The sequence below is a fragment of the Lontra canadensis genome, unplaced genomic scaffold, assembly GCF_010015895.1.
Source record: "Lontra canadensis isolate GAN:19392208 unplaced genomic scaffold, GSC_riverotter_1.0 scaffold2, whole genome shotgun sequence".
NCBI classification, from domain to species: Eukaryota; Metazoa; Chordata; class Mammalia; order Carnivora; family Mustelidae; genus Lontra; species Lontra canadensis.
In genome coordinates, this window is record NW_022630996.1 from 29951283 (window position 1) to 29975144 (window position 23862).

Sequence of the window (23862 nt, forward strand, 5' to 3'; positions counted from 1 at the left end):
CTTAGTTGAAATGCCAAATGGCAATACGGATTTTCATAATTTTGGAAATTCCTTTGAACTTGGATTATCGTTAAGACATGCTACTGAAATGATAATCCTACGTAGTTCTTGCAGTTTGTACTGAGAAGACCTTAATAAGCTCTTTCTATATAAACAAAATCTTTTTGAACTGTTAGTTTAGGAGAGAGTGAAATTAAAATTCAAGCAGGGGAAATAGATATTCCAAAAGAAAAATTGAATAAAGGTATTTAATCTTGGAGTTTTCTGTGATACCATTTGCAAAAGAGTGGTGTGGAGAATCATGTGGATTTCAGCAGCTTAATAAGATTCCCTTTTGGGTTTGGGCGTGTGAAACATGGAGAAACCATATTATAAAGCTCTCCCTGTTCTTACCATTCCAGACAGAAAACTAAGACTCATTATCCTTCATATGGTCATATACATCCTCAGGAATTACAGTAGGAAGTAGTATGATTTTTGTTTGACCTTTCATTTGTATACTTTATGACCTTGACACACATCCTTACTATTTATTATCTGTATTTGTCTCCTTTTTTCTAATCTCTCCAACTTTCATCCAAACTTCCCACAGTCTGTAATATTCTCTTGCATATCATGTTCATTTCTTTGTTTAATTCTGGCTTTATTAGGATTGTAGATAAGAAATTGTATCATTGCTTATTATCAGAATATAATGTTAGTGATCTAAATTCTTCTGCCTGTCTTTCTGCTTAACCACACCTTTTTCTAGATCACCCAGCTATGTTTAATAACTATATTTCATTTATTTTTGGTCATTCTAAAGGAGAGCCTGAGGGACAAAAGAATGTAGAAATTTAATTTTTTAAAATACTTTAGCCCTCATTTAAAGTTATTTTTGGACATCTGCAAGGCACATGCAAATGTAGTTTCAGTACTTAATTATTCATTCAGAATAATTTTGAAAAAAAAAAAGTATTATAGCTTATTTCTGCCACTCCTCTGACCTCAAGTTCTGACTTTTTCTTATTAATTATAATTACTCTGTTTGTTAATCCTACCATATTGGGTTAAATTTTGAAGGAAAAAAATATGTATTTTTTAACATATGTGTCTGTTTACTACTGTTGTATGTACAGAATTTGCTTATTAAGTTTTATGTTATCCTTGGATCTACAGAGGTGATAATATATTCAAATGACGTTTGCTTTCCTAAATATTTAATTGAATTTGTCATTTGATGATACATCAAAAATCGTTCAGAGGATATTGTCATTTAATGGACAATAAAATTGATGCTAATTTTTTTAATGTTGTTTCTTTCAACTTCGCATTTAGAACAAAGGAACAATTTCCTTGTCCTATCTTTTCCCTACAGTAAAAAGCTTTAAGGTAGCATGCTGTCTTTTGTTTAATTTTTGTCCCATTGGTATGTAGCCTGGTGATTAATTGCTGCTGCGTTTCCATCAAAGATCTTCCGTAACACATAATATATGATTTGTCTCCCAATTCATAATGGTATTTTTTTTTTTAACGTGTATATTTTAAAATAGACATGAGTGTTTCAGGGAGAAGAAAAGGAACAACTATCAAAACAAACAAAAGCTAATGCAATATTAAAAAAACTATGCAATATTTTAAAAATTCTTATTCAGTGTAACATGCCTTCTATGCAGAATTCCTGAAAATTTTAAAGATTTTCTATTTTATAAAGAATATACTTTTGAGTGAGATTTAATTTTTTTAAATTATTTTAGAGAATCCCTGAATTTGTAAACTAGTGAATAGTAGGAAATAAAAGGAATGGATCCAGTGCGGTAGAGATGTTGTTTTTCCCTGTTCTGGTACTGTTCAGGTTGTATGACTGTATTTTACGCGTTTGACTTGTGCAAACACTCCTGCGTTATCAGTCAGCGAGCGCTATAACCTCCTGTTTTCTCCCACAGGGTATCTTTCCTTCCAGCTACGTTCACTTGAAAAATGCCTGTGTGAAGAACAAAGGGTAAGAAATGAGTTTTATTAATAGTGAGAGGATTTTCACAGAACCATTGCTTAGTTGAGAATTTGAAAGGCTTAGTAATTGTCTTGACAAATGAACTACAGGAGATCATGCCATTGTCTTTGTGGTTTGATAAAGGTGAATTACACAAAGGCAGCTGGTAGAGAAAATGTAGTACTCTCCATCTGGGTGTGTTGGACTAGAGGAAAATCTAGGGCATCACAGGTCTCTCATTGTCCACAGATCATGGAATCAGCCTAATCTGAAGCAGAAGGAGTTGGTTCTTTTTGGTTTCCTGCTGTATGGAGAAGCATGGCAGCCAACCCATGGAGTGCTGAGTCATGTTTCAAACCCCAGGAATTTCCTAGATTCACCACTGATTATAAGCAGCCAAGTCTGACTGTTTTCTCCTAATTCAGGATCATACCGTATCCTTGTGTGACCACTTCACAAAGCCACTCTTCTATTTTAGGAAATGGCATTTCTGTTTATTGTTTGATTGAGCTCATTGATCACCCAAGACCTCTCATACATTTTAGAAGGTTTTCTAGTCTATTTCCAAAAGGACTTGAAGCAGCTGTCAGAATAACAGATCATTCAAATAAAATATCATAGTGTAAAACAGTAGAACTTGCTTAGTTAAGCAGTTATCATGAGCAGACCGTTCATTATCAGTGGGCCGTGGGTTTGGACCCAAACATTAGCTGCCAGTGCCACAAGGAATACTCACTGGACCATTGAATGATTGTCATTTTATGACAGAAGAAACAATGCAGATTCATCCTTAAAAATTACATTTTACTTCAAATAGAAAAAAATAGCAGTTTACTTGGATGACTAAAGCACATTTTAAATCATAGTAAATGAGATCTTCAAACTTGAATTTTACCAAAAGAGTTCCAAGGATGCTATTTATGTGGATGATTATTATATCCACTGTCTATAAAGGTAAAGTATTAATCTTAGTGCATTGAAATAACTTCTGCAGGTGGGCGAGAGTCTATGGTATAAATACCCTGAGAGTTACTTACATAGATAAAACTGTAGGAGATCCTTATACTGTGTATCCATATACGCAGAAACACACACATACACACACGTATATGCTACTTTAAACAATATTACTATTACTAGCAGTAGCAATAGTAATTATTTAAACTAGTAGATTAAAACCATAATTCTGATATGAATAATTACAACTGCTACTACTCTTTTTAATAAATGGGTGTCCTTTGGGAAGGTTGTGTAGCTGTAACCCACCAGAAATGAATCAAGGAAAGTAAACAGTCCTTTCGGAGTTCTCCTACCAGGCTCACTCTGACACTGTCCAGCCCCCCTCAATTAAACCAGAGGAAACCATAGAAGGTACTTTGGCCATAGGCTCACTCTTTGTTCTGACCTTTCTGCTCTAGTGATCTGGGCTGGACAGTGTGGAAACCCCAGGGTCTCTACCCTGACCCTTAACGGTGTCCAGCTAGGTAGACACGTGCAGCCAGTTCTCTTTGCTGCCGTTGCCCCAAGCCCCACCCTACCCCTTTAACTCTGTAGATCAAAGGGCTGCTCAGCCCCAACCGAACACCCCAAGCAAGGGAAATAGAGGATGCTAGCAAAGACGATGTCCAGCATCATTCCACCCAGTGGAAGTCCTCCCTCTCAAAGCAAAATGGGGTGGGTTATTATCAAAACAAGTGCCTTCTTTTACTTATTTATTTTTGTCCTAGACAGTAACTGGTACGTGTCTGGCTCCCTTCCTTGAGCCTGAGGAAGTTTAAATAAGGCTATAGATGTCTCAAAATTTAGTTGTGTAAATTTAAGACTTGGTTGTCACTTCCCCATGTGACACAAGGCATCATGAACATTAAGTAGCGGGAGAACGTTGAGGGTAGAACCCAAGTTTGTTTTTTTTTTTTTTTTTTTTCAAAGATTTTATTTATTTGACACAGAGAGAGAGATCACAAGTAGACAGAGAGGCAGCCAGAGAGAAGGGGGGAAGCAGGCTCCCTGCTGAGGAGAGAGCCCCATGCAGGGCTCGATCCCAGGATCGAGACCCAACCCTGAGATCATGACCCAAACCGAAGGCAGAGGCTTAATCCACTGAGCCACCCAGGTGCCCCCCAAGTTTGTTTTCTTAAAAAGAAACAAAATTATTGGAATTGATTGAGATCCTAGATTCTGGGACTGTTAACTGGAAGAAAACTTAAGCCTGAAAACATTTGAGAACACGTATTACCAGATAATTGCTTTCCCAAAGAGGGACTTCTTTGGGATTTTGATATAAACATCTCTTATTTTAGGATCAGCAGCCTGATGGCCCACCAGGATTAAGTAGCTGCAAAGTATATCTCAGGATAACTGAACAAAATGTAATTTTAAGGGCCACTACTTACAACTGTTTGAACATTGACTTTGGTTTTGATATAATTAAGAGGAAACAGCTGCCTCACCAAAAATGGTGATTTTTGTCAGCCTTCTTAAAAATTTACATTTTGTTTGAACAAATCCCAAATCAACGTCTCACAGATGGAACTGCCCTTTTGTTGGTTCCTGGGTCTTCAGAGCATTGTCGGGTTGATGGGGGTCCTTAAGTTAAATTACGGTTTATGAACAACGAGGCCCCTTCAGTAGTGTTTAATTGCTGCATGAGGTCATGCCACGTTTTAAATGTTAAGTAGGGCGTCGAGTTGTCCTGGAAATTCATTGTTCCCTTCTTGACCTTACATCTGATCATTTTATAATCTCTGTCTCCAAATATTCATCATTTAAATTGCAACGGCTGCTCCAAAAGCAAAATAAAGGCGTTACCAATTTGAAAATGTCACACGTAGACTTGATAAAAGGTTCTGTGTGTGTTGCAGTTCCTATACTACTGTTTACTTTCTTTCCTAGTTTTAAATCCCACTTTTACATTTTCAGCTGTGTTTAAGCTCTAGAAAGAAGGGAAATACAGAGCAAGTACTTTAGCAGCCCTATGAAATGAGGAAATGAGCCTCGGTTGGTGAAGATTTTAGTTCTCTTACTTGCTGTCAAGAAGGCTTTACACGCGACAATTATACACCCTTTGGATATAACATCACAAAAGAACAGAGCAGTTATTAGCCTCATGCTAAGAAGTAATTTTCCCTTGATCATCTAGACAACCTGGTTCGGCATCTCAAATGCTGTTACCTTGTACCTGTTAGATGTTGTCCTTGAAAAAATACATACATGTTAAGAAAATAAGTCCTATCAAATAGCTGGTAGCATTCTTTTGAGACGTTGTACTGATAATAACCACTTAGGCATTTTAACCTGCACACACACTGAAAAGAATTTGAAAAACCAAATTTGAGATGAGGGAAAAAAAGGTTGTTGTATGTCAAAGACAGATATGGAAGATAAAGGAAATTTGGATTTTATTTTTGTGCATGGCTTCATGCAATATCAGGACCACTTACATACACTAGGAGATGTTGATATGAATGTTTTCTAAGTATAGTGTTTTGCTTTTAGGGAAGAAACAGGAACGGTATAGGACCCTAATCGGAGAGAGGAACATTGTGCAATGGCTATTGGAACATCTTTGATAGCAAAAGCTTTTAAGTTCAATGATGCATGATAACATTACTAAGAGACTAAGCGTTTTTCATGGTCCCATGTACAAATAATAAAAACGAAGTGTTGATAAGATCAAATGAGTGCGGATGCCTGGGTGGCTCAGTGGGTTAAAGCCTCTGCCTTCGGCTCGGGTCATGATCTCAGGGTCCTGGGATCAAGCCCCGCATTGGGCTCTCTGCTCAGCAGGGAGCCTGCTTCCTCCCTCTCTCTCTGCCAGCCTCTCTGCCTACTTGTGATCTCTGTCTGTCAAATAAATAAATAAAATCTTTAAAAAAAAATAAAAGATCAAGTGAGTGTTTAATCTGTACCTTGGTGTCTAGATATTTCTAACACTAAGTTAGTTTAGATGTTTGCAGCCATAATACCCTGATCATTGAAAAAGTCTGTTACTCTCTTTGAGTCCTATGGTCATAGTGCTTGAAAAGCAAAAGCTATCTCATAATTTATGCAGACTTGGTGACCTCATGTTACATGAAGGCTTTTGGGCTTGAGAGGTTAAATGAGTTGTTTTTTAGTGGTCACATTGTGGCTGGAGCAGAAGTCTTCTGATACTGTTGCTTCTGACCACACTCCTCAAACTTGATGTGGATGAAGTGGCTGGACCTTTTGGTATTATTCTGCCATGACCCACATAACATTCCTCACATGGGTCTCTAATCAGATCCTCATTACAGTCTGCAGAACCCAAAATAATAGGCAGTTTCCTTTCCCACTTTTATCTTTCAGAGGATTTCAAAGAAAATTGTTATCTATGATAATTGCACATAGACTTTGTTTTTCTCTTTTAATTTCACAGACAATTTGAAATGGTTATTCCCACTGAAGACTCCGTTATAACAGAAATGACATCAACATTAAGAGACTGGGGAACCATGTGGAAACAGCTCTATGTGGTAAGTAACTTTTTAACGTCATAATTTTTGGATAGAGAATTGTTTTAAGAAAAACTTGAACAGGAGTTAGCACCGACTAATTGTTGAACACCTGGTTTAAGGCACTAGGGGTCCTCCAGAAGTCAGAAATACAGAGCCTAATAAGACATAATCTTGCTGTAATCCATGTGCCCACTAAGCATGGGCTCTCTAAGTTTTTTTTTTTCGAGATGCAGGAATGTAAAAGATGATTTTTCTGGCATCTCATCGATCAGAATGGTTTACATGGAACTAGTTAGTGTCAGGCTTTCTGAGTATTTTTAATTTTCAAGGAGAAAAATTTATTTTCAGTGCAATTGGAGTATCGGTGGTATTTTATTCTAATTTTCTATAAATGATTCAATATATGGAAAATGACAGACTCCTTAGGCCAAATGAACCAGAATATTTTAAATATACAAAAGAAAGGAATATTTCTTGGAAAAAAAAAAAAAGGTCAGGTCAATGTTTAGAGAGTATGTTTTTATGTATTTATTTACCTGTTAGAACAAATTATACTTACTGAGAGCTTACTGTTGCAAACCATGGGGAGGTACGCCATATGCAATGCCTCATCAACTCCATACACCCACTCAAGGAAATGATGACCGTGAACATCCCCAGCTTACAAACAAGGAACATGAGGCAGAGTGAGGTTCTTGGCTGTGGCCTACGCAGTGGGAAAATGGCTGGGCTGGGGTTCTGATGTGAATCTAGTGCCCTCACTTTGGGTCTCTGAATATGCACACATTTGGAGGTGGTGAAGCTTTGAGGAAGATGAATGCTATTTCTCCTTTTATTTTCAAAGACATTTATAGAACAGCTTAATCATTTGAAGGGAGTGCATTCAAAATACAAAGGTGTACTTAGCCTGACAAAATGATTTGAAACAGCTTGTCAAAGAGAAAATCCCAATTAGTGAAGGACATTGGCACAGAATGACAGTTTTCATTGTCTGTTACATATAAAATGCAATAGGATATTTCACTGAGGCAAGAAAATCTTAAAAATAAAATCCCTTTTGATGTTGGATTTCACTGACCACGCCCTCCTGGAGCTGGTGGCTTTAGGACTCATTACGAAAATCCACAAGACAGTCTTAGATGAAATGCCGGTCTGAGCTTTGTTGGAATGAGGTAAATGCCAAGTCCAGGTAACTGAACTCAAGGGATCTGTGCTGAGAGGTTACAGAGGAAATGCAGATCTCCCTTCCAGAATTTTTTTTTTTTAAAGATTTTATTTATTGACAGAGATCACAAGTAGGCAGAGAGGCAGGCAGAGAGAGAGGAAGGGAAGCAGACTCCCTGCTGAGCAGAGAGCCCGATGCAGGGCTCCATCCCAGGACCCTGAGATCAGGATCTGAGCCGAAGGCAGAGGTTAATACACTGAGCCACCCAGGCGCCCCTCCCTTCCAGATTTTTGAAAAAATTTGTATTAGGAGGAATATAAAATCAAGTATTATTTCACTTAAAATAACATATATAATATGTGGAAATGAAACTATTGGAAATGTTCGCATCATTACATCTTAAATACCCAACAGAAGAGTTATAAAAATAATGGCAGTGTAAGTGTCCTCCATTAGTGGAGCTAGAACACCAGCACTTTGCCTTTTATGTGGCAGCTTGTGGGGAACAAAGTTGAATTTCCTCTTGATTCTGCCTCACCTAGCTATTTTTACCTGCTTTTCAGGTTGCGAACATCTATTTTGGGGACATACTTGATTGGTTTGAGAATCTGTGTGTTGTAAGCTCTAGGAGTAACTTTTCCACCTCCTCATGTCCTGAGTAATGGACACAGAGATAGAATGATTTAAAAGTTCCCTTGGATACTGGCATTGTAGTCAGTTATGTTAGGGACAAATATGAAGTTGAACCTGAAGGGAACAGATTTTAGACCTTGAGAATGAGGCCGACTCAGCTGTGTTGGGCCTTCTGGGTTCTCTTTCCCTTATACAGGTGTTTTGAGCCCAGTGTTTTGATTCAAGTTCGTCCTTGCTCTTTTCCAATGGTTTTAAGGTGCCTGGCTTCTTCACTGGCAGATGTTTGATGAGGATAAGATCTTGTAAACTGTAAGAAGTTTATGAGATATACTTAATATAAGTAGAACATTTAGCTTAAAAGCTCATGGTAAATACTTGAGAAATGCTAGTTGCTCTTTTTCATATCATTGGTAAGAGCCTAAATAATGTTCTTTAAAATATCACTTAATAAAATACTGGTAATATAACCACAAAAATCTGAGGAGAAATACAGCAGCCATCCTTTACTTAAGTAATTCTGTGCATGCCTTTGGCTGCATATTTTATAACTTTCTTCCCTGGTGCTCTGCCAACTTGTTTTTATTCCCAAGTCTTTAGCAGAGATAACCTATTCAGGGTTCCATGCTAAGTGGTAAAGCCCGAGTCTAAAGGTAGGTCTGCTGCCTCCAAACCCATGCTGTTTTCATTTTGAGGCAAATCGATACTTACCCATTCTCTAAAACACTGGGACTCACAATTAGCTTTTTGCTACATTTCGCACCTATTGCAGGAACTTTCAGATACTGTTTTATTCCAAGGCTTGAATATCATATCCTACCCTTTTCATTTAATGTTAAACCAAGAGCATTTTTCATATTTTCTAAATAGTCTTCATAACTGTTCAGTATTTACAGTCCACTTTTTCAAGACTCACCATTTTATGACCAGCTGTCAGCCCAGACCTGATACATACCCGATACTTTCCCACGAGGAGGGTATGTTTGCCGGTTAGGGCTGCGGTATGTCAGGGTTCCTGTGTCCCCTTCCCTAAAGGGAACGCTGACCAGATGGTTTCATTTTTACCAAGGATCCAGCTTCCTTATCGTCTTAGCACTCTCTTCAACTTAAGTACTAGAGGAGACATCATTAGAAAATGAAGTCCATCCTACCGCACAACTGTAAAACACTGTTCCCAAGAGCAGGGCCGATGGCTTTCCCAACAGAGCTGCCTCTTCATTTTGCTGCACAGGACTTGACTTATTTTATATCTTCCTTCTGTAATTTCTTTGGCTCTTGTGGACCTTTCCACTGGCCACTGACCTCCTCAAGTCTTTCTTGATCTTCCCTTATTGTTTCACATGACTTAGATGGAATCTAACTCTCAAGATCCACAAAATGACCTCCCATAAATCAAGGATCTCATTCTTCTCCAGCTGCTGGGCCTACCCGAGGGAGACCCAGCGTCTGTGGTTGGAGGATCACACCCAGTGGAGACCATGGACTCTGAGCCGTGAATTACCAGAGTATTGCATTACAGTGTGCCTGTCGTGACTTGTCTGGGAGCGTATGACATGAGTAAAGAGTGAGAGGTAATAGTAGAACAAGCATAGTAGAGAGCTTTAAATGTCGAGAGCAATTATTTTTATCTCAGAGGACCAGGGATAGTGTCATGGAGAATGCTTTGCTGTTCAGCCAGCACATTTGTCTTACCCGCACAGTACATTAAAACACTCCAAGTCACCAAGTCTTGATAAAGTAGAAGACATGTTATGACTTTTTTAAATGTAAAAAAAAAAAAAAAATGTGTTCTGACCGAGCATCTTTTCCCATCCCAGAATAGAACTTCTGCTATTTCTGGCAGTTTCTCACTGCAGAGGGCTTCAGATGTATGATAATCTCAATCCTTATATACCACTGTTCGTGTCCTCTACTAATATTTTAGTAGAAAGTAAAAGTATAGCTTCTTGTTAAGAAAGATGAAGGGCTGGGGCGCCTGGCTGGCTCAGTGGGTTAAAGCCTCTGCCTTCGGCTCAGGTCATGATCCCAGGGTCCTAGGATTGAGCCCCCCATGGTGCTCTCTGCTCAGTGGGGAGCCTGCTTCCTCCTCTCTCTCTCTCTCTCTGCCTGCCTCTCTGCCTACTTGTGATCTCTGTCAAATAAATAAATAAAATCTTTAAAAAAAGAAAAAGAAAAAGAAAGATGAAGGGTAGATACTTAGAAATAGTTCTGCCCTCCGTGTCTCTGGGTAAGATATAGGCCAGCTTTGGGTAAAGAGACGACGTTAGCAGAAGGCTTATCCTGGACCAACCCCATGGCAGTAACAGTATTAGTAACTGCCGACACTTAGGTGGTATTTATTCTAGGTCGGGCTTATTCTAACAGTTTTGGTGTACTAACCTATCAATCTTGACAGTACCCAATCAGGTAGTTATTATAATATCCATTGTATAGATAAGAAAATACGCACAAAGAGGTTAATAAATTGCCAAAGGTTTTTCAGCAAGTAAATGGCAAACTTGGAATGCAGATTGCGCATTCAGGCTCCCAAGTCTGTGTTCTTCGTCACTCTGCTGTCCTCTCTTGACCAACATTATCTCCAGGCCACAAAACAACCTTACAGGAAGGTAGGACTGTGTTTCACAGATAACAGAACTCACTCGCCAAGGCTTTAAAACAAATAAGTAGCAAAAGCAGCATTTGAAGCTGGGAGTTCCACCCATCTTCCTTATGTTAAGTCGCCTTGCTTGACGAATTTCCCAGGATAGTATTGAATCTACATGAATATTTAACAAGTAAGAAAGAAAACAGTGTTTGTTCATAAAAGTCTGAATAGTGACCAGATAATAGCAGTGAATGGGTTTGAGAGTTCTCTGTGTAGAGCCAGCTTGTGACGGGAAATACAGTAAAGCAGTACGACCAGCATGTAAGAAATAATAAGAACACAGTGTTTTCTGGTGAAGTGGGCTTCATTGTATGCAACCACTGTTGAGAGAAGAGAGAAAAGAATGTGGGTGAGAGATATCACGGAAGGTTCCTGACAGAGGTGGATCCGGGTAGAGCCTTGAAGGACAGCGGAATGTGGATGGAGCTAAAGAAAGGAGGGTTGGAGGTGGAGGAGGGGTAGCGCATGTAGGTTCCGGGCGTGGAGGTGTGGTGAGGACTCCTGGAAAGGGAAGTTGGATTCTTGGACAGCACTGTCGTGCACCTGGATGAGAGCGTAGAGCGCAGCGGGCATATGCGAGTGTGAGGGGAGAGGGACCTGTTCACAGAGAATCTGCCTACCGAGTGGCAAGTACATGGAGGCTGAGCTGGACTTGTCCTTCCCTTTCCCTCCCCGCTCACTCTGGGGACTGACTACCGCTTCCATGTTTGGGTACTTCCCAGAGAAATGAAGGCGATCTCTTCCATCGGCTGTGGCACATCATGAATGAAATCCTGGATCTGCGCCGGCAGGTGCTGGTTGGCCATCTGACCCACGACCGGATGAAGGATGTGAAGCGTCACATTACTGCCCGCCTGGACTGGGGCAATGAGTGAGTACTGTCCCCCGTGGTGGTGGGGGGATGTCACATAGGTGTGAGCCACTGTGTGGTAATAACGCCGAAAACACCATATGGGGTTTTTTCAGTTTTCTCCTTGTGGGGGCTTAGGGAAGATGGTCATCGATGCAGCTGAGAGCTGGATCCTCCCAGGCTGAGGAGGGCATCAGGATGTTGTTTGTTCTCTGGTGTCCTTTGAGGTCGACAGTGTGCATGTTCTCACAGAATATGAAATATTTACAGGGATCAACCGGATAAGGCTTCTTCTAAATAGGTCTTATTTAAAAATAAGCTTTAGGTTTGGCATGTGTATTTGCTTTTAATATATACCCCTTCCGTATCGTGGTAGTATGTCACCAGACTAATGTGGAGGGAGACGCTGATGCTAACACTGCCTATTAAAAGTCTTAAAACAGGTGCACTGGTGGGGGAATTGATTATTGCCCTTGAATCCGCCTGTGTGTAGATATTGGCCCCTTTGAGGAGCTGCTTTGGAGAACTCAGTAAAAAGTAGACCAAGATTTATTCTTAAATAAAACTATGACTAATCTAAAATAACCTCCAAACACTTCAGTTAATCTCATCATTTAAAGCTCTGATCAGGGCTGATATTGTACTAAGTATGAATGCTAATATGTGGGTGAGAAATTAGAATACACTTTGACTATGATCCTGGGCTTGTTGCAAGAAGTTAAAAGGTCTCTCAGTGTCATGCTCTTGTCCTCCCTTCCTTTCCCCTCTCAGTCCCCATTGGCTAATTGGACCTTCAAAGGATCTTAGGGGTACAGAATAAAAGAAAAGCCAGCAGAAAAGGGGGAAATGGAAGGACATACACCACAGATGAATTCACCTCTTATTGAATCTGGAAAAATCGATTTGAAGCTAGAGTGCAGCTTCTTCTGACTGCAGGAAGTTGCTCTCTCAGAAGCCAGTTTTGATTCCTCTGAGATGTGATGACTACAGATAATGAGCACGTGGACCTACTTTGAGCCTCATGCTCACCTTGAGTACTTGGGCTATTTTGTTGAGTAAGATGTGCCATTCATCTTTTACAGATGAGCAGTATGGTAGCCCTAAGTTATTTATCTCTACAAGATTGAATCCTGTGGGGGATAAAAAAAAAAAAAAAATCACCCGTAGGTGTGGAATGGCAACAGGACATTAGACTAGGAATGCTGCTTTTTGAGACATGAGGCGAATTCCTGAGCCCTTCTTGACTTCAATTTTCTCACCTGTGGAAGGAGTACGTTGAACTAGAGAAGGTCTGTGGGCCATTTCTGCTCCAGGACCGGATGAGTCCAAACACACAGCATTTCCTGGGGGAAGAAAACCTGGTGGCCATTTGCACTGAGCTTCCCGTCTTGCTGTGTGAGATGAGGCAGACTGGGTGGGGGTAATCTCAAGGCTGTTTGAAAGGGACCCGTGCTATCTATCCTGGGTTTCTTTTTCATTTTGAAAAAAAAAAAAAAAAACTTTGAGTTTTCACTGACTTATATTGGCTCTTAGTCATTATGCTGGTCCTTCTTTAAAGATGAGTTTGTAAATAGGAAGAAAGTTGGATGAAGTAGCTTATCAAAAATAGCTTAGAAATATAGAGCAGGCAGAAAGATACTTTTTCAGTTTTAGGAAGGAAGATGATGACAGAGAGAAAAACATTAATTATGACTGAATCATGACTGTTTTGACTCATGTAAATTCTAGCTTTACTTTGGGCAGTTCTGTGGCTAATTTATGGTAAGTTGGTAAAACATTGATGTATGAAAATGAACAATATAATTTATATAGCTCATTCTCAAATTCATGAATTTTCTAAGGTCTCATTCTGTTTTCTTTGACCACTTAATTTAAAAACAACTTCTAGCACACCGATTGTGCGTTTACCGGATTCTTGTATTAAATCAGTTGTCTTATTGAGTAGTGCTAAATGAAAAGCAAATTCAGATAATGCAAGAGAATTATCTCTAGATAATTAAATTATCTAGATTAAACTAGATCAGATTATCCTGCAAAATTATCTGTCAGCATGTATAGATCTCTGGATGAGCGTAAATTAAGAATGTTCTATCTCATGTTGTGTATCACACTGCTAACCAGTGGTAAAGAGAAGCCCTCTGCATGTGGGAAGTTGGGAGGAAGTGGAGGAGGAGCTTTTGTTCCTTAACAGAGCCATGAAAAGAAGTATCCACAGCTGGAAGTGTCACACAGAGTTAAAATAATGGTACTTGTTTCTCTTCTCCATAGAGTCCTGTGTTGTCCTTTGACTTTTCTCACTAAGATCATACAGGAGGGAGAATCCATTCTTTCTTTCTTTCCAGTGACTGAAATGATAAAGAGTGTGCCCCTCCCTTCCCTGCTCTGGTTTCCCGTATCCTGAGCATTTTCTCCTTTCTCATTTTACCTCATTTCTTCTTCCTGATATTAAAGCACTGCCCTGATCCTGTTCTGTGAGCTAGGAAAATCTCAAACACTGGGAGAGGTATCCTAAGGATATACCTAGGAATGAACAAAACAAAATAAAAAACAGATGAAGCTCTCTTCATACAGCTAGGACCCAGGAAACCAGCAGATGCTGAACAATTATAGCTTTAGGAGAGAAAGACTTGCAAGTTAAAGGCTCCTGGGACCCCAAGACCAGGAAGTTTCTGGACTTCACACCTGCTCCAGAGCCTTTGCGGCTAGAGTTGGTGTTTACTCATTCTCCAGGGATGGACACCAGTTGTCCTTCGTATATCTTTTCTTTCTCGTGCCATATGGCTGATGCTCTGACTTTCCAGGTCCAAATTCTCAAAGAAGGAATCTCATTGAAAGCCAAAATCTACTATTCCTGTCTAGACTGAGCATTTTCTACCAGCCACTCATAAGCTATTGGCCAGTCCCTGGATTATTTGTCCTTAGGTCAGGTGTCTATCTGTTAAGCCAGTCACGTGTGCCTGGGGTAGGAGAGATGTCAGATGACTAGACTGCCTCAGCAATTCCTCATGCCTCCCAGGATAGGACAGCTTCTCAAAGAAGGAGCTGTGGGTAAGGTTGGTGCCATGATTCATGTGTTGTTATATATCCTCTTTCTTTTGCTAGATAATCTTTCTTCAGCAATACCAACCTGGTGTCAAATGATGTCTTATATTGTAGTGCAGTGGTTCTCTCTTGGTAGGGGGCAGAGAATGGGGAACAGACCCTATCAGAATCCCTGGTGAGGTAGACCAAGGGGAGATGTATTCATCTGCTAGGGCTGCCATAATAAAATATCATAGAGTGGGTGGCTTAAACAACACATGTATTTCGTCACAGTTCTGGAGGCTGGACATCTGTGATCAAGGTACCAGCAGATTCAAATTTGGTGAGGGCTCTCTAGCTGGCTTGCAGACAGCTGCCTTCTTTCTGTGTCCTCACATGACCTTTCCTCTGTGCTTGGGTGGAGATAGAGAAATCTCTGGGGTCTCTGCTTCCTCTTATAAGAACACCAGTTCTATTGGATTAGGGCCCCACCCTTATGACCTCATGTAACCTGTATTACCTTATTATGGTCCCTGTCTTCAAATATAATCATAATGGGGTTGGCTGTATTGGGCTTCCCATATAAAGGAACACATTTAGTCCATAATAGGGAGACATGGGTACTTTGAGAACAAATCACAATGCTGTATGTGATTTGAAAGTTCAACAAAAATTAGAGAATGGGAGTGTGATTTGTATGTTTCTCAAAGAGAAACATAATTGAAGAAAATTAAACTTTCTCATATCAAAGACAACTACTGCCATTATAAGAACAACTGTCCCTCAAGGTGGCTGGGTCAGTGCCTGGCTTGAAGTAAGTGCCAAATTAATGAGTTCTACTTACAAAAAACCTCTAATGAAGTTTGGGGAAGGTACAGGATTTCAGGACTTTTTTTTAATACACAAGGGAGAAAGCTGTGGTTTTATAACTGGAAATGCCATGGCAGAAGGCTTCCGTGTTAGAAGAGGATGTGAAAGGGACACAGAAAAAATTATCATCAGAGAATTACAGTGAGACATGGAATGGGATAACTGAGGAGAGTCTGGGAGAGAAACAGCATCTTGGCCTTGATCTACATGGCATTTCAGAGACATCGTGACACCTTTGGGATGGTCGTGGAAGGTTCAGGAAATGAATGATACAACATAGATATCATTGTAGTCAAGCGGGCACCCTGGAGAGGAGGATGTCACCAAGGTCCCTAGAGGCGAAGTGGCAGTTACACTGATTTTCCTCCATCTGTGGTAGGACCTCACAAATCAGCCACCACACTTGCTCTCACTGAAGCTAGATATATAACCTTAGAACAGTTCTCAGTACAGTAAGCCACATGTCCGCTGTGTCCATATGACCTGAGAGATTAAACCGTTTCACTACCCCAGGCCTAAAACTGTGCTGCTTTAACTTCTGTCCCCTGCCTTTCCTGAGTTTCTTTGAATGACCAACCCCAGAACTTTCTGTAACTGAGGACTACGCATGTTGCCAGAGAGTCACATTAGAAATGTGTTTGCTCTGGATGTAACTAGCTATTTAATGCGAGGTCAAATCCTAAAGGCCAGACTTCCCTCTTCTTAACTCTTGATTTCTAGAACAAAAGTATGTCTCACTCTTGTTTCCGCCCCAGTCTAAGATGGAAGCGTTTCTGTGGTGATGGTTCTTGGGGCTTCCAGTGGCAGGGGCACAGTCCCTGCCCATCCCTCGATTGACCTGCCTTTGTCATCTTTCTCAAGTTATGCCCCATGTCCAGCCTGGTTATGTTGGCTTCTCCAAATGTGGTAGCCAGTTAGTATAAGTCAGAAGATAGGAGTGAATGAAGGATGGTGGGCGACATATCTGATTTCGAGATGACACAGTAAAAGTACTCTTCTTTAATATATTCTATAGAAGTGACTTTTCCCCCAATTTTTTTCTGTGTTTTCTAGACAACTGGGACTGGACCTGGTGCCTAGGAAAGAGTATGCAATGGTGGATCCAGAGGACATCAGCATTACTGAGCTCTACCGACTGGTAGGTACATGGAACCTTGGCTTACAACCTCACTGCTAATTTTGTGGTTTCCATGGCATTCTTCATACTTGATTGATTTTATAAGAACAGGATGTTCCAAGTTTAATTTGGAGCAAGTCAAGAGAATTGAGAGTTGAGGTGACCATGCCCCAGGTAAAAAACTGGGGCACTTTACCTGTTCCAGAATCATATGATGGGCACTACTGAGCTCTCAAGTCTTAGATATTAGGAAGTAAATCCAAAGAAGTTTTAAGTTCTTTTGCACATCTTTGTATATTTTGTTAGTTTAGTGAAATGCCCACAAATCCTATATGTTTATCTGTTGTTTTCCAGTACAGTGCTGAGGCTAATGATATCCACTTATTCTTCCCCAAAATGTTACCCCCACTCCCTGCCCCCATTACCACCATATGCAAAATCCATTGAAAGTGTCTCCTCCATTGTCTGCAACTGCTGATCTTACCCTACGCCTTCTAGACCCTAATCCATCTGCAGTTCTAAAGTCTGTTAATGATTCTAAGATGTTTGATCATGTTGCCCATCACCTATCACTTGAGTTTTTTCCAGTTACATGGTAAGTTAAATCTGGTCCAGTCTGCCTTGTATTTAGCCTTGTATCCTTTGGTTTTGGTTCTGGTTTTTTAAAGATTTGTTTATTTGACAGGGAACACAAGTAGGGGGAGCAGCAGATAGAGGGAGAGGGAGAAGCAGGCTTCCCGCTGAGCAGAGAGCCCGATGCGGGGCTTGATCCTAGGATCTTGGGATCATGACCTGAGCCAAAGGCAGACACCTAACCAGCTGAGCCACCCAGGCACCCCTAGCCTTTTATTCTTAATACTTGTATAAAAATTACCTAATTTCCTGATATTTAACTAAGCTCTTTTAAAACCCCAAATCAAAGATTATGGCTGGGAAGGGCTTTCAAAAGCCATTATGCCAGTGTAATTTTACTTCAATATGGTTTTCCATGCGTCTTACTATAATGTTGAAAGGAACAGCACCTGTGGTAAATAGTAGACTCATTTCTGGAAGACCCTGCCTCTTTTGGATAGCTTCCCAAGTGTACAGTCTTCATAGAATAGTGGGGATAATCTTGACCTGAGATGATCTGGGTCTGAGAAATGTGGGGAAATCACCAGTCGGCCCATCAGAGCTGATGTCTGAGTTTTAGAAAGCAGTTCTACCACTTTCAGTTTTTTCCTTCATCACTGCTCTGCTCAGATTATTTATCTGTACCTTATTATGTCAGTTGGAATTAATTCTGCCTTCTGTAGAGAATTTCCTTCACATTGAGCTTCTTGAGAGAAATGTTTCGTGAGGCACACCTTTGTGGCATCAGTGCTAAGCAGAAACCACAGTTAAGTGTCAGTTGGAGGGAGGGAGAGAAGGAGGAAGGAAAGAAAGTAAGAGTATCTCAAGTTCAAGTTACCCCTCATTCTTTGCTTGTATAACAGGTAAAATCTGTGTAAATATGCGAGCCCCATCCTCCAGTGGAGCGTATTTATTGCAGTTGCTTTCTTTAAGGGATTGGGCATCAAATTTGTCTCTCACTTTTTTAATCTCACGTGACTGGAAGTTTCTTCAGGGTAGGCAGTGTTTTATACTTCCTCTGTTATCCCCAAGATAATCTCGTATAGTGCTTTGTACTTTATAAGCCATCACTCAGTGTTTTTGAGGTCATCATGGTCTTATGAAAAGACCATGGGTGTAGATCCAAAAAACTAGATTTGAATTCCCTTTTCTCAGGCGTGTGGTCTTTAGCTTATCGCTTAGTCTCTCAGAGCTTCCGTTTCTTCCCCTGTTAAGTAAGGAAATAATTCTTACCATGTTTGTTAGGAAGATTAAATAAGAAATGCCTGTAAGTGACCTTTCCTTGACAGTTAATGTTTGCAGCGCACCTAAGCGTTCAGTCGATTTACATTCCTTGTTCACCTTTATTTCATCCTTATTAGAGAGGCAAGTGGCAAGAATAATTGATACCTTATATGCTAGATCTTAAGATTAGATCTGGCTATGTTTAGTGAAATAAATAGTAGAAGCTTAGACATGATAGAAATTTATTTCTTTCTCAGGCCAGGAGGTAGGAGGTTCTGGGCCTGTGTGTGGTTTCATGGTGTCAAAAGTGATACAGACTTTTTATTTTTCTGCTAGTCAGTCCATAGCTTCCATCGTTAAGGATACTTCCAAGTTCATTACAGCTGCAAGAGCTCTGGCCATTACATCTGCTCTCCAGCAGTAGGAAGGAGAAAGACTTGAAAGAGCTGGGCTAGAAATACCACACAATATTTGCAGTTACATTTCTTTGGCAAGAACATAGTCACATCCCATATTTAGTTAAGGATGGCATATACTCGATAAGCAACTAACAGTGTCTGACACAAGTAGATTTTAGTTTTTCTAGTTTGGTTTTGTATGTGTGTGATTTTATCTTTGTTCTTCTCACCTGATGTCTTATATTGGATGGCAAATTGATACCATCTTTTTCAACATTCCGATTGGTTAGTGATGACCGCTGGGAGTGCTATGTTGATACGATTCTGGGCTGGGATCAATGAGCAGTGGCTCTCACTGGTGCAAGGGACTCCCACTGATGAGCACTGACTTCCAGGCCAGGGTGTTTTTCATTTTTAGAGTTCAAATCCTCACCCAAGGTGTTCATTTGTGATTTTCCTTGAAAATTTAGTTTCTCCTGGTAGTGGTCATATTTTACTGTTGGTAAAGCAAAGACAGCAGCCCAAGAAAAACCCAAATTATTATAAGCTGCTGAAGAACCTGTTCTTGGCAAGGCAGCTTCTGGTTCCTGTTTATGTCCTGGCCAAGCAGTAATCAGATTGTCCATCGCGCTGCTCTTTTTCTCTGGGCAGCATAAAAGTGACTGACTTTAGTGACTTCACCAGTGAAGTTCACAGGAACCACCGCCAATGCCTTGCTGGTCGTCATCGTCATCGTCGGCGTCGTTTTTTTTGGTGTTTGTCGTCATTTACAGTTCAAGGGCCATGGCATGCGTGCTCCAGTAGGGGATGTTTGATTGATTGTTGGCACTTGTTGTTTTTTTTTTTACTATGTCTTCTCCATGTCCTATTTGGAACACAAACATTTGTATCTTGCTAAATCCATACTGCATCTTTAGAAGAAGAAAAAAAGTCTTGCTTTAGGTTTTGGATAACCTTGTTAGCAGATCTTTCTCACCTAATTATGTTCATCTAAGCAGTAAAATGTGCTAAACCTCACAGTGTTAACATATGTCCACTTGGAACATTTGGTTTTCTGCCAAAGGCCAGATCCCAATCCTCCTGTAAATAAAGAGAGCCTTAGCTAGATTCTCTGTTTATCTGTGCACACAGAGTATCTTTTTATAAACCTTTCTTGGTTTTATAAGATCATGTTAACTAACTGCTTTATGATCCTTAGTGGGCGGACCAGAGATTCTCAAACAGAGAGCAGGGGACATTTGACAATGTCTGGAGACATTTTTGGTTGTCACAATTGGGGGGTGGGTTGATGGAGGTGGGGAGAGGTGCTTCTGGGTCTGATACATAGAAGCTAGAGAAAGCTGCTGAACATTGTACAAAACCCAGGAAAGCCCTCATAACAAGGAAATATCCAGCCCAAATTATCAGTAGTTCTGAAGCTGAAAAACCGTGGTATAAGCAATCTACCCAGTAATTGATACATTATATGAGGATTAAATATTTACATCCCTTCAATAAATCTTTGGAATGAATCTCTTTCTTTTCCAAATCAAAGGTTTAGTTAAACAATAAGCACATTTAGAGTGGCTGGTAGGTGCCTTTGTAAGCATAATTCATTTCACAGATGGATTTTTTTCTGTTTGTTATAACCACCAAATTATAGCCCTTGAAGTGTGAACATGCCTTTTTAATTTTGTTTTTGTAATAATATTTTCACAGAGATATTTTTAGCAGTTCCCCATAGTAGTGAGTTACCAGGAGATAAACAAGTCATCATAACCGACTTACGTCCACATCTTTTGCAGACCTGGAAGAATGGTGGGCGGATGAAGGGGAGATTTCGGAGCCATTTGTGACGACTTACATCACATGTGGATAATCAGGCTTAGGAAAGGCATGCATGCAAAAATCCAAGGTTCGAAGGCAGTAATTTTACAGAAGATGCAGCAATGCATTTTTCAGTCAACATTGATTTGCATGTCTTTGCATATGATCTCAATCAATAGTTCTCAACCCTCATTGCACATTAGAATCACCTGGGGAGCTTTGAAAACTATCACTGTCCGGACCCCTATCCCCTGGAAATTCTAATTTAATTGTTCTGGGATAGGTCCTGGGCATAAGTATTTTTTAAAAGCTCTCCTGGTGATTCTAAAGTGCAACAAAGGTTGAGAACCACTGATCTAGATATATTGAATTCCTTGCATGAGTAAAGGAGCTAATTTTTTTTTTTCCTTTTTTGCTCCATTTTTAATGAATGCTCTGACTGATGCTAGCTAGGAGCTTTGCACTGTTTGGAATAAAGATCAAGGTTTCTAAAGACCTCCTTGAAGTCCTTTATTTAAATAAGGTTTTTATACCTGTTTCTCCCACTCTAGTCCATAATCGTCATTCATTTCTTCATAGTACTTTGTGCTGTTACCCTCAACTTTTAAGTATATCAATAAATAAGTTAGCATTTTCAGAAAATAAAAAGCTTCTTTGTGAATTAAAGAGATGTAGTTGTATGAACGTATGATGCTTCTTTTGCTTTGGTAAAAAAAGAATTTTAAAAAGCACAAAATAGAGCAACCTTCTCAGAAAACAAGGCAGAACTATGCTTTTTATTTTTCCCCTATGGTTAGAATTTTCTCTGCAGGAAGGTTTTTCTAGCAATCATCAGTAACACATAACACAATGCTGAGATGCACTTTACGAGAAAGTGGACTCTTCACTTTCGCAGAGAGATGTCCATCGTACCTGTTGAGTATACAGTGATTACAGATGCATTTGCTTAATTGCATTTTTAACCGTTTACCTTTCGAGTACTTCAAATAAAGCATGAAAAACTTCTCGTAATCTCTTCCTGTTGCATTTACAATTGTAAATTTAGATGGTGTTTTTTCCTTTCAAATCTTCGTCAGTCAGGAATTGTTGAACTAAGACACATAAAAAAAATGGTTCATGTAGAAACAGGGTTATGTGCCTTACCTCTAGGAAAGGATATTACCCCATTACTGTGGAATTAACTCCTGAGCTCTTTTTTTTTTTTTTTTTTAACTGTGAAGTGAGCCAGAAGAGGTGGCCATTAATAATCTGTGTTAGGAAAGCAAAATTCCTCCTCATTCTCCGCACCTGTTCTGCGAATACACAGTCCTTTGTATCTGTTTTCTCTGTGCTCTTACCCTGAATCACTTCTCCTTGAAGGTGGACCAAGAACTAGCTGGACCGTGGACAGTTTGTAACTGGTCCAAGTACAAAAATGGTGAGCAAAGGTTTAGAAACCATCACAACATTCTAACATTACCATGACATTTTTATTGTATGTTATGGAAATAATCTGCCTATAATAGGTTAGGGGGAAGAACAACTGGGTTTTTTTTTCCAGCACCTTGCTGGAGAACCACTGTCCTACATTATTCCTTGCTCCTGCTTCCTCTTTGGGTCTTGGCCAAAGTGTCAATTTCTCAGGACACCTGCTCTGACTGCCCAGACACGAGTCAGATCGCATCCTTCCAGAACCTCATGGTAAGCTGGTTCTTCCTCTCCATTTGTCACAGTTGTGGTTTCCCATCTGCATGCAGAATGATTGTGTTGCTCTCTGCTCCCCCTGGTAGATAAGATCCATGAAGGTCGAGGCTATTTCTGTTTTCTCATCAGTGCATTCCCACTGCTTGGCACACAGGAGACAGTTAACAAGTGTGTGTTGCCTGACTGGTCTCCCCCATGTTCTGTTCACCCCAAAACTATCAGTGATTCCTTTCCTCCTTCACTTGTGTTAATGCCCGATTCTGATCCTACCTCCCAAGTGTAGCCTCTGCTGGGCAGGAATGAGTTGTGGACATGGGTGCTACTCCTCCCCCTAGCCAGCTCACCGGCTTCCCCGTCTGCCTCCCTGTAGCTCCCCGGCAAGTTAGAAACATTTTCTTGCTCTTGTGATTGAATATCACCACAGCATGTCTCAGAAAACTACCATAATTTTGCAATTTCGTATACTTTAAAAGGACTTTTAATTATGAAAAATGTGAAATCATGGCTGCATTGTTCAACAACTGTCAGTGAAATGACCAGATACAGTTTAGTCTGTTTTTTTTTTTTTAAAGATGAATAATAATTTGTTTTCACCCTGGAAGTTGATAAGGGAACAGTCGAATCTTTTGAACTTCATGCTGCCTGAACCTACTCAGCAAGTTGGTATCATTTTAACATTAATGATTTAAAACCAAATTCTTGGAGCGCCTGGGTGGCTCAGTCCGTTAAGCATCTGACTCTTGATTTCAACTCAGGTCATGATCTCAGGGTTGTGAAATGGAGCTCCATGTTGGGCTCTGTGCTGGGCGTGGAGCTTGCTTACGCTTCTCTGTCTCTCACTCGCTTTCCCCACCTCTCCCTCAATAGATAGATAGACAGATAGATAGATAGATTAGATGATAAAACAAACCAAATTCTTAAAGCAAGATTCCTTGATGGTCTGCAGACTTCATGGTTTCTTATTTTAGAAGTTGGAAGAAAATTTGGAGTGTATCATCCAACCAGATGCCAAATCCACAGGGGGGTTAAAAAAAAAGGTACCGCCAGACATCATAATCATATGATAGCTAACTAGTTTGTTGGATCACATTGTTTTCTTCAGTCCATACTGATCATGTTTTTGTTGGGGCGTGTTATTCAGATGGAGCACCGACATCGGAAGAAAGACACCCCAGTGCAGGCCAGCAATCACCACCTCTTTGTGCAGATGAAGAGCCTCATGTGTTCCAACCTGGGGGAGGAGCTCGAGGTCATCTTCTCACTCTTTGACAGTAAAGAGAATCGACCAATCAGGTAACTGCATATGGAAACATGCCTAGAATTTCTGCATGTTGCAATGGTGAGCATTTGTTATTGGCAAGCTTTGGAATATAGGACCTTGTACACTTTCCCTCT

The 23862-nt window shown here is 40.2% G+C and overlaps 1 protein-coding gene across 3 annotated transcripts in view; it reads left to right on the forward strand.

Moving 5' to 3' along the window:
* DOCK4 (dedicator of cytokinesis 4) overlaps positions 1-23862 on the forward strand; it is a 428176-nt gene that overhangs the window by 190356 nt on the left and 213958 nt on the right. For all 3 annotated transcript variants that reach the window (XM_032871243.1, XM_032871262.1, XM_032871253.1), the window contains exons 4-8: positions 1926-1981; positions 6369-6465; positions 11609-11757; positions 16681-16765; positions 23609-23760. In XM_032871243.1, coding sequence (XP_032727134.1) covers positions 1926-1981; positions 6369-6465; positions 11609-11757; positions 16681-16765; positions 23609-23760 — 539 coding nt within the window. The remainder of the gene's footprint in view (positions 1-1925; positions 1982-6368; positions 6466-11608; positions 11758-16680; positions 16766-23608; positions 23761-23862) is intronic.